This window comes from Agelaius phoeniceus, chromosome 7 (assembly GCF_051311805.1).
Source record: "Agelaius phoeniceus isolate bAgePho1 chromosome 7, bAgePho1.hap1, whole genome shotgun sequence".
In the NCBI taxonomy this organism is placed as follows: domain Eukaryota; kingdom Metazoa; phylum Chordata; class Aves; order Passeriformes; family Icteridae; genus Agelaius; species Agelaius phoeniceus.
The window spans coordinates 15,105,992-15,117,558 of record NC_135271.1 but is presented as its reverse complement, the minus strand read 5'-3'; the positions used below and the strand labels follow the sequence as shown (position 1 = coordinate 15,117,558).

Genomic DNA, 11,567 nt, shown 5'->3' with positions numbered 1-11,567 from the left:
AACCTGGGACTGTTCCCATCTTGAACAAAGCAGGAGACACCAAAGCTGAGGCCTCACCTGCAGCACCAGGACCAAGGGCACGGCCCAAAGCCACAGCTCTGAGGCAGCAGAAGAGGTCTGCAAACAGCACAACATTGGCCCAACTGTTTTGAAGAACAAATTTTAACCTTTATTGACAGTAAACAAGGCTGTTCTTTCCAGCAACAATTGCAGCAGAGTCTAGAACAAAGTACAACAGAGAGACTGAGTTACTGTAGGTGAGCTCTGAGCAGAATCACATTCTCTTAAATGTATTAACATACTTGTTTCTTACTATGGAAAATGGGGATTCTTTTTCTCCCCATTATTTACTAATGACTTGGCCATTTCACACCTCCCTCGTGATAAAAACAAAAATTATTATAAGTCATTATCTCCCACACAAAACAACAGGAAAAAATACTGTAATAGGAACAATTAGGACTACAGAGCCCATGCACCACTGGAAAACCAAATAATCACTCCAACAAGGAAAGCACAACACATTGAGGCTGTTAAAGCCTTATTGACTGAACAAACAAAAGATTTTAACGTTTTGGGGATGAGTTTCTGTCCCTATCTGCAGCCCTGTGAAAGTCACACAGGAGATTAACATGAAGACTTTTCCTTTTTGCAGGAAACCTGGCAGTGGCACTGCTAGGAGGTACCCAAAACAAGCAGAGCACCAAGCTGAGCAGGAGACTAAAGCAAGGATGGACAGACACATTTTTGGGATTCTGGGCTGTGTTCCAGCACCTTCAGCTCGCTGCAGCTTCCTGCAGTGCCACGAGATCATGCAAAGGGATTGGTGTGAGGAAAGGACAAGGCACAGTCAGGTTGGGTCAGGTTTCCAGCCCAGAGCTGGCCCCCAGACAGAAACCATCAGTGCCTGGATGCAGAAGGGAGCCGGGCTGGGATTTCTGGATAAATCAGAGGCTGCACAAGGCCTGGCCGTTAGGTGTCAGCTGTGCACCGAACGTGTGTGACAGTGCCCTCCACACAGCTCAGCAGCGAAGCACTCCAGATGCTGGAATCCAAAGTACAGGGAATTCTCAGAACTTTGGGCCTGGAAGCCAAAGCTTAGAATTAAACACAGGATTTGATCTGAGACCTTGGAAAAGGCTCCAAAACTTAGGTGATAGAAGTGAGAATAGGATTTATAGTTTAAAGCAGAGACAAGTTAAAGAAGAGAAAGATTTAGAGTTTAAGATTAAAAAAAAATAGTAACAAAGGTAAACAAGGAGTTTAGAATGCAATACTCTAGGGTTTTGTGTCTTAACATGATTGGCTAAGAAAACTTACACTGTAGCATGAGTCCATAAGACAAAATATTTAATAATTAGGTGAAAAACATTAATATCCTTGCTAACAGTGTTTTATTGGTCAAAAAAGCCTTAAAAAGTCTTATAACTAAAGGTCTTGTGACCTTCTGAACCATGCAGTAAAGATGTGAGCCAAACTCACCCTTCCTATCTATATAGAAGAAAAATAGACATCATCATCTAAAAACTCAGAGGTGCAGTCTCTTAACTCACTCAAAACTCCTCCCAAAATCCCCATATTCAGTAATTAACCACCAGTTATATACAGTGCACCCTGTTTTACAGCTCCCAGTCCTTATAAAGCACTGCTCCAGTGGATTGACCCTGGCACCTCGTGCTTTAGGCTGCATTAACCTAGCCAGGCTGCAGGGTGGGTTATCCCTCAGGCTGGAATATTCACCTTTCTCAGTGCTCCTCTGCTCAGAGCAGGGTGTGGAACTCCTCAGAATGGCAGAGGCCTTCTCCTCGATAGAACTGATGGCCAAGCCACTCAGCACTCCTTTGTTCATTCTCCTCACCTCCTGCACAGCCCCCACAATCTCACCTCTGTGGGAATGGAGGAAATAAATGTTAACGTCACATTCTGTGCCACACCTTTAGTGATTCGTTACAAATCAGGGCTGAAAAGAACCCCCAGTTTCTGACCTGCTAAACCCTGGATGCTTTGTTTGAAGTCTCCTTATTAACTTGGTAAAGCTGCTCAAGTTCAGTGCATAAGGAGAAACAAAGATACCAGATGACTTCACAGAGGAACAAATGGATGTTTTCTGCAGGGAATTTTCCCCAGGATCCTAGAATTGCATCAAAATAAGGAAAAAAAATGCATGGGTTAAGCATCATACAGGTAATACAACACCTCTTTCCTATGAAAATAAATATAAAATATAATTATATATAATAATATATATTATATATCTAACATTTAAAATATTATAAAATAGAATTAAATATAAAATATATTAATATTTTATATTTAATATATTAATATAATAATATATTAATAATATTTAAATTTATATTAAATATATAAGTATTTTATATCTAACTATATTTTCTATTTATTTTATTTATTATATATAATTACATAAATAAAATAAATATAACATATAATTAAATATAAAATCTTAGACCCACAGAATGGTTTGGGTTGGAAGGCACCTTAAAGCTCATCTTATTCCTGCCTTATTCTAATAAAGTAAAATAATTGGATCGAATTTATTTTAGCTTAGATCCAATTACCATTTCCCAAAGGACCAGCATGTTTAAAGGGAAATCCCTAAAGACAGCAAATCTGTGTGGTTTATGTGAGCAACACCAGCAATTACTGATTTTCCCTTTACTCTCCAAGGACTAGGCTGAGCCAACACACAAAACCCTCTGTTTGAATGTAGAGGTTTCTTAGATTTATTCTAGAAAATCCAAGTGTTTCTTTCCCATCCATTACCCCAAACTCTTTCCTGTATAAAGCCTCATGACATTTACATTAAAAAAAATTGGTGTTCCAAGATGAAAAATCTAGTGCTAATGGGGAAACTCCAAACTGTCCTAGAATTAAGAAAAAACAGCTGGAGTCCCAGAGTTTGATGCAGGGGCAGAAGAATGGTGCTTCCACTCTTCTGCCAGAAATTTATTACCAATATGTAACATATTTTCCTATCCTGACATAATTTTCTATCCATAATTTTCTATAATTTTCTACATAAATGTTATGTATCAAGAAGATTTAAAGCTCTTAGTCTGCCACACAAAGGAGTGTTAGCAATAATTATTTCCTTTTTGATTATCTTCAAGTAAAGAATGTGCCAGCTGTTGAGTAGGTGATTTCATGAAGATCAGGGTGTTTGGTAGTAAATGTAGAGTATGAAAGAAGCCTTAAAGAGGCAAGAAATTCCTACTACAAATTAAGAACAGACCCACCTCAGGCACTGAGGGCTTTGGGCCACCAACAGGAACAGAAGAATGTTCCTTCCCACTCACCACTATCTTCACTTCTAACAATAAATGTAAGAAAGCAAAGAGTTACTCACTGTTCTTGAGCTGACATCATCTCTGCAGATTCTGGGCAGCCCAGAGACAAAAGCTTAGAACAAACTAAGGGAAAGAAGAGAACCTCCTAACAGAAAATGAGTGTCCTGAGAGGCACAGCAGTTCAGTTTGTGCAACATCCTTGCCCCAAAAGTGTCTCCTGAGATTTTAAGAGGAAACACAGCTCTGGATTAACAGTACCAGTGCTGAAGGCTGGTACAGGGAACCCCCAAACTCACCACACCCATCACTCAAGTCTCCAAACACAAACCATGTGCATCTCACTCTGAAAAGTCCAGCATGGGAAGGAAGCACCAAAAGAAGGAGGAGGAGAAAAAAAAAAAAAGATTTCCATCTATGTAAATGGCTGGGCATTTACTGATTTGAGTTCAAGCACTGCAGGTGAAGTTTTCAAGGAAAAACATGGGCGGATGAAAACAGCTGAGTACAAGGATTCACTGCTAGAGAATGAGAAAATCTGAAACCCCAGCTGGCATTTATTCCCAGTTTACTTATGCTTGGAGAAGGAACAGAGCACTCCAATAATAAACACCATTATTTGGTTTATCAGCTTAAAGCACACAACTTTACCTCTTGAGTCAATCGAGTCTTGCTTTCCTTGGTGCTTTTTCATTTCTTTGCACATTACTGAAATATCTGCCACTGACAAGTCTTCCTTAGCATCAAACCAATACTCACTTCCTTCCTCATTTTTTAAACAGCCTTGGCAGTTGGGATAAAATTCAAGTGTTAAAGTTTAAATCATGGTATGCTACATAATGAATATCAAATTTCTGTGCTGAAGAGGATCTCATGGTGCTACATTTCAAAGAGGTAACATTACTAGTTTGGAATTCTAATTTAAGTAGAAACTTTTTTTTTAAGATGTAAGTAATTAATATAGAGCTATTATTACTTATCAATCAGTTTTGATAGCTGATATATAAACATTCCATCACAGAAAGGGCAGCTGTGTTACTATTGACATGTTTTACACAGGGTTTCCTTCCTCCCCTGAGAACTTAGCTCACAAATGAAGGATTATTTTTACTAGGAGCAGATCACTCACCACGCTCCAGAGCCTGACCTTTAAGCAGTTCTTCCCACCTCTCAGGGGAAGCAGAGTCACCTGGCTGATCACCATCAGTCTGTGAGTTGTCCTACAAACATACTGCAGTTATATCACAGCACTCCCACCTGATTTTAAGTTATTTTTCAGAATATCAGCCCATGAAGCAGGCAAATTTAAAAAAGTTAAATCTGCTGATCATCCTTAAGAACCCCCAAATTATTTTATTTTGAAAGGGCAATTAAAATTGTGAACATATGAGCTGCATTTGCAATCAGTGGCAGAGGATCCCAGGCTGAGAGCCCTGAAGACTCTGATCACATTTGCAGGCACCTAAAAGGAGAAAATCCTTCTCAGCATGACCATCTCCAAAACCCAGGAGTGAAGAATTCCCTACCATATTGACAGAAATCCCCTTTTCTTGACGTTTTGGTTCTTCAAAGTCAGCTTTCCCTTCACCTGAAAGATCACTAAAACACATCCGAGAATTTCATACAAAATATGGGACAACAATTTTAAGTTCTACAGTAATTGAAATATTTCCAGAAGCTCACAGTAAAATTAACATAATTAATAAATTTTGGCTATTTTTCATTATATCTTAATACTTTTCTATGTGATGTTCAGATATGTTGCTTACAATTTAAAATACCTGTGCAACTTTGACTAATTATTTACAAAACAAAAAATTGCCTTTATTTTTTCTTGATTAACTTCACTCATGCTTAACAGGAAACTTCAAACAGTCTCTAGCAGTTTACCCCATTCAGTAAAAACTTACTGCCAAATTTGTTTTCATCTCCACTTACAGAGAGTCACTGGATGGGGTCCCTGAATGTGTTCTGTCAAGTACCTGCCTGAAATAAGAAGTTATTTTCTATCATTCTTCATATCTGAATGATAATCTTAGCAAAACAGCATCCTATTTTCTCTTCATGTTATCTACATGCTTGATATTATCTCTGCTGGCAGCAAAGTCTTTTTGGGGTTTTGTGGTGTGGGATTTTTTTGGGGAGTTTTTTGTTGCTTAGTGCCATTATAACTGTGGACAAAGATTTTTAGAAGTGAAAGCAGGGAACCAGGAAGATGACCTGTAAATTGATAACTTTTACTATAAAGATAGTAAAGACACTCCCTGCTTTGCATACTAGAGCACCACAGAGGAAAAATGCCCTTAAAATAAAAGCATTGTACCCACAGGGCAATGCTGATCTTTCAGCTAAACAGCCTGAAACGACAAAATGCATCCTGAAATAAAGAAATTATAGGTTTAACATCTTCTATGTTCATTCCTCAGTTAACTTAGTAAGTACAACAACAAATGAAAACTACTTACTCAGAGTAAAGACTCTTCCTGAAAAACTGTCAAAAAAAAGGAGAAATATTTAACTATAATTATCTTAATTATAAAACAATTTCTATAAAAAACATAAAACAGTTAAGAAATTACCTTGGAGGGGATGTAAAAGGAAGAGAGTGGGGGAAACTTCAGCTCAACTGACAGTGGTGGAAGTTCATTTAAAGGTGTGCCCATGTTTATTTCCTTTCTCATGTTGCTGTAATTATTGTCCAGTTCATCCAAAACCAACAGCAGAGCTGAATATAACTCAGCCTTTTTCTCACAGCTATTAAAACATGCATAAGAAAGAAACATCACTTTAGACATTTCACTGATTTTACAGCTTCTGGAGATGCCCAAAGGTTTTACAGGGTTTAAAGATTCCTCTCTAAGATTATAGTCTATAGAACATGAATTAACAACTGTATTGTGCATCACTTGAGTTTTATTCCTGGAAAAAAAACAGGATTTTTGGACTGTGAAAATTCAGGCTGGAAATAAGGCTTGGGGGTCCCTCTGGATAACACCACTAATTATAACCACTCTTAGAAGCTATGGATAGAATCTACCAGCAGCATTTAGCAATCTTTGCCTGCTAACCATTCACCCATTTTATTTTAAAGGACATTACAGCACATGCCTCCCAAGACAGGTGTTTTCCTCCAAGGCCAGCTCATAAACCTTGAAGCAGTGCTGGTAGCACATCTCATAATGGATGGCCAGGAGCTGCAGCTCTGCTTCAGTTGCTCTCTGCAGGATGTTCTGACAGCAGCTCGATGCAGGATTCTTCCCAGTTTGCTTGTTGGGATGTTCTGGCCTTTAAAAATAATAGTAACAATAACAGAATATTTATTTCAGGGCTTCAAGATTTTGTTGGAGGTGTTTTAATTTGAAGCAAGGAGCTCAGCAGAAGCTATTTCTGATATGATTTAAGGCAAATCCTGTTTAGCCCACAATAATGATTGCAGCATTACAGTCAGTTTTATCAGACAGGTGGGAACTGCCCAAGCACATCATCATTTCTATCCACAAAGTGAAGCCTTAAGAACAAAAAGCAACTTAGCAACACTGTGGATCTGAACACACACTGATTTTGTTTGCACAGCCATGTAGCTTAGGAATAGGAATAAACACAGCAATAGTTTAGGATGGGAAGGCTCTCTGGAAGTCTGCAACTGCAGAACAAAGCTGCTTTGGTCTTTGTTCAGCTTCAGGAAGTCTTCAGCTCACTCTTCTCACCTGTGCAGGCCCCTGCAGCACAAACTGCTGCCCAGCACACTTTTAATACCATCAGTTTTGCCAAGCCACAGACAACCTTTCAATCATGAAAAAACCTCTGATCCAGGATCTCAAATTCCAAAACCAAGAACAACTCCTGACCCACCTGTCACTGCCGGTCTTCCAGTCAAGATGATCTTTGGATTCCTCCTTTTCAAAAAAGAAAAAAAAAAAAAAATCAAAACTTACAGATTAACACCCATGGAGACAAGTTAAAATTAACAAAACTGGTTCTGTCAAACTGGTCTGGTGGCCCTTCTTGTTTTGTGCCAATTACCTGCAGGTGTGAGCTGGGAGCTCCTGTGGACCATTCTGTGTTGGAAGCAGCATCCACAGAGGTCTGACCCAGCCACCCCACGGGCTGAGCTTTGCTCATCACGGTCACCTCTGTGCTCACTGAGCACACACACACCTGGGCACTGCTGCTTCTGCTCGTTGGGAATCCAGCTCTGGAATCAGAGGCAGCATCCACAGTGACACTGGGGACGCTCCTCAGGGCTTCACCCTGCTCTGCCTTCCCAGCAGAGGATTTATCTGCAGCTTCCATGGCAGCCACAGGGTTCTTGCCAGGGAGGATTTCTGGGGCTGGGAGCTGGGTTTCAGCATCCTCCCCAGTGCTGCTGGTGCCACGAGTGCCCGCTGCAGGTTTTGCACAGCTGCTGAAGTAGAAGGGCTCTCTGTGTTTGCAGAGCTGGGCCTCCTTCCTGGGAGGCAGCAAGGGAATGTCTGGCTCCACTGCCACGCTCTGGGTGGGGCTCTGGCTCTTTCCAGAATCTTCTTCCCCTGCTGTGATTTGGAGTGGCACCTTGTCACCAATCAGTGGCACTTCTCCAACCTCCCCCTGCTCAGAAAACTCACTGCAGTTGTTCTTCTCCTCCTCGTACTCCTCGTGAGCACTGAGATACTCCAGCTGTGAGTCCTCCCCTAAATCTGCACCCAGGCAGGAGGTCTGAGTGAAGCAGCTCCTTCTGCTGCTCTTTTCCACTTCCATGGCACCACCACGCTCTCCTCCTCCTCCTCAGAGGGAATCACACAACTCACTGCCACTGCAACCTCTCAAAGCCACTGCCTTGGCTCTTCCTGCCTTAATAAAAATGAAGAGAAGGTCATGATGCTCCACAGTATACAGAAGGACAAAAAAAATACATTAAATTAATTTGATAATTAAATTAAATTAACCATCCTGTTTTCACCTACTACATGCTAACAGAGCAGGTAGGAATTCTACAGCACCTTCCTAAAGAAACCCCAAGAGCTGATTTCTGAATTGGTGGAATCCCTGTGACACACAGCACACAAAGGGTTCAAATAAAGGTTACTTATATTAAGGAAGAGGTAAAGTTTGAGCTCTGTGCCTCCCAAAAACTAAAAACCCCTTGGATGTTGGACAACGGGGAAATCAAAGCATATTCCTCTTCTTGCTTCCCCAGAATTAAGAAACTTACCAGGGACAAAACCCCAAGAAAACCTGAGAATCTTTACAATCAGAAAGTTGTAAAGGAGCACAGGAAGGTCATTTAGCAATAGAAGGAGGCTGGACAATTCACCAGATTAAAGCAATACACCTGCTCTGAACTTGCAGCAAACCTGGTTTGGTAACAAACACTAACAAAGAGCAGAGAGGAAGCACCTAGGGATGGAAGATGCTCTTTGTGAAGCTTGTTTCTTAGAAATACTGTTAATTGTTCTCTGCCTGCCCTCAGAAGCTTCTAACAAAGAAAGGAATACCTAAAAACATTAGCCATATTTCTCAATTATGTCTGCTTTCTAAACTACTTAAATGACACATTCCAATTGCAGTCACTGTCTCTGACAGCCCTTCCCCAGGGGGTGGGGAGGAATAAGGATTAATATTCAAATGTTCAAATATTCAAGCCTTCCACTATCCCACGTTGCTCTAAGGCCCCTCCAACCTGGTCTTGAACACTTCCATGGCTTCATTATACACTTCTATAGTTACTTTTGCCTCAGAAACGTTGTCCCTTTTTACTACACTAACTTTACTTTCACCCCCTAACTGAAGCTTGAGCAACTCCGTAGAATTGAAAAGCCAAATGCTGTCAAAGCACATGCCAGCTGCCTGTACAGAAATCTCAACATTATTGCCACATAGAAGTGACTTTTCCCCTGAGAACAAGGACCAAAACACCTCCATGCCCCAGATAAGGTACAATAGCCCCTCCCTTGTCGCTGCTAGTGACACAACCAAACGCTGAACCACAGCCGAGCCCGTCCCCGCCGCAGCGCCGGCTGAGGGCGGGGATCCCGCCCTGAGGGCAGCCCGGTGCTCCCGCTCGCCCAGGGGAAACCCTCAGGAGGAAGAACGGCGTCTCACCGCAGCTCCAGGGCAGGCTGAGGCGCGGTCCTGCCGCTCGCACGAAGCCCCGGGCCCGCTCCGGTCACCGCCCGCACGAAGCCCCGGGCCCTCTCCGGTCACACACCACACGAAGCCCCGGGCCCGCTCCGGTCACCGCCCGCACGAAGCCCCGGGTCCGCTCCGGTCACCTCCCGCACGAAACCCCGGGCCCGCTCCGGTCACCGCCCGCAGCCCTCACGGCCCCGCCACACGCGCACCCAACGCCCGCCGCCGTGCCCCAATCTCATTGGCTCCGGCGCGCAGCGCTCCGACGCCTGATTGGCCGGCGCGGAGCCCGCCCTAGCCGCGTGAGCCTCCTCCCCCCTTCCCTCAGAAAATGGGGCCGCTGTGTCCCCTCAGAAGCGGTACCGCCATATTAGTTCAGAATCGGTACCGCTGTATTCCCTCAAAGGCGAACCGCCGTGTCCCCCCAGAATCAGTACCCCCATATTCCCTCAAAGGCGAATCGCCGCGTCCCCCCAGAATCGGTACCCCAAAGGCGGTACCGTCATATCCCCTCAGAGACAGTACCGCTGTATCCCCTCAAAGGCGGTACCGTCATATTCCCCCAGAAGCGGTACCGTCGTGTCCTTCCAGAATCGGTGCTGCCGTGTTCCCTCAGAGCCGGTACCACTACCATACAGTATCAGTACTGCTGCATCCCCTCAAAAGCGGGGTCGCCGTGTCCCCTCATGGCTCTTCTCCCTTCACAGACCCTTTTGTCCCCTCACGGACCCTTCTCTCCTCCCACGGTCCCTTCCGTACCCCCACGGTCCCTACTCCCCTGTCACGGTCCCTTCTCTCACCTCACGGTTCCTTCTCGCTCCTTTCATGGTCCTTTCTGTCCCCTCACGGTCCCTGCTCTTCCCTCATGGTACCTTCTCTTTCCTTTCACGGTCTCTGCTCTCCCCTCACGGTCTCTGCTCTCCCCTCACGGACCTTTCTCTCCCCTCACGGTTCCTTCTCTCTCCTCACGGTCCCTTCTGTCCCCTCACGGACCTTCCTCTCCCCTCACGGTCCCTTCTCTCCCCTCACGGACCCTTCTCCCATGGTCCCTTCTTTCTCTCCCCTCACGGCTCCTTCTCTCCCCTCACGGCTCTCCCGCCGCCGAGCACTGACAGACCAAAGCGTGGCCGGCGGGGAGGGAGCACAGCAGCTTTTGTACAGCTACTACAGACTCGAAGAATTATCCTGTGCTGCAAGGGACCCACGAGGATCATGGAGTGCAACCCCCAGCCCTGCACAGGACACCCCACTAATCCCACCCTGTGCCTCAGAGCATTGACCAAACGCTGGCAGCTCTTTGAACTCTGCTTTGGGGCTGTAACCATTTGCTGTGGAGCCTGTTCAGTGTCCAAACAACTCTTTGGGGGAAGAACTTCTCCTAATATCCAGCTCTAACCTCCTCTGGCACACATTCAAACCTACCTGAAAGTTTCCAGGCTGAAGGAGCGCAGACAAACCTACCTGCCACACAGATCCATGTTACTTGTGCAAGGGGCTCTGCTTCTTCATTTAAACACGTGTAAAGGTTGTAATTAAGTGTGTAAAACATCATTCACCCAAAATTAACCTTCAGAGACATACAATGGTTTGGAGCATCTAAAGCAAAGACAAGCACTACACTCCTGCTTAGTGTCTTTCATGTAAGTGACAGCTCTAGCAAAACATCAGGGCAAGAGGACATTTAATACTAAAATAACATATTTTTGATGAACCAAGCTGCCTCCTGTTGTGAAGGAGTCTTCGTGAAGGATTCTTCAGGGAAAGCTACTGTGTGGGTTACCTCTGTGTTCACCATAAATAAAAGTGGAGAATGAATCCAATTAGCAATACCATTCAAATTTCTCCTGATGGGGGATGATCCCTGTCTTCCCCCCTCCTCAAGAGCACCTTGCTAATAAAATGTCAAAATCTGGAGGTGCATGTGCATCCTGCCACTAAAAATGTTGATATTTGGAGGTATGTCTCACACCAGTGGCCTCAGTCACACAAACCCCTAAATTTGTACATTTCCCAACCATTGTTGCCCATGTTTTGTGTGAACCTGCAGCAATGTTTTGAAAAGGAAAATGAGCTGTTACATCCGTATCACCCTGAATTTTCTGTATTTTCCAAGAGAACCTGTACTGGTAACATCAGCATGGACAGACCACTCCA

The 11,567-nt window shown here is 43.8% G+C and overlaps 1 protein-coding gene across 1 annotated transcript; it reads right to left on the bottom strand.

The window, feature by feature from the left end:
• Nucleotides 1–152: 152 nt before the first annotated feature.
• RBM44 (RNA binding motif protein 44) lies at nt 153–6,586 on the bottom strand. Its single transcript, XM_077181031.1, has 10 exons — nt 6,414–6,586; nt 5,885–6,059; nt 5,771–5,796; nt 5,244–5,291; nt 4,832–4,904; nt 4,435–4,525; nt 3,258–3,331; nt 1,986–2,131; nt 1,741–1,886; nt 153–1,084 (listed from the first exon to the last, which is right to left on the bottom strand). Exons 1-10 carry the CDS (start codon nt 6,476–6,478, stop codon nt 1,071–1,073), a joined length of 858 nt encoding a protein of 285 aa, XP_077037146.1. The 5' UTR covers nt 6,479–6,586; the 3' UTR covers nt 153–1,070.
• Between the last annotated feature and the right edge of the window lie 4,981 nt (nt 6,587–11,567).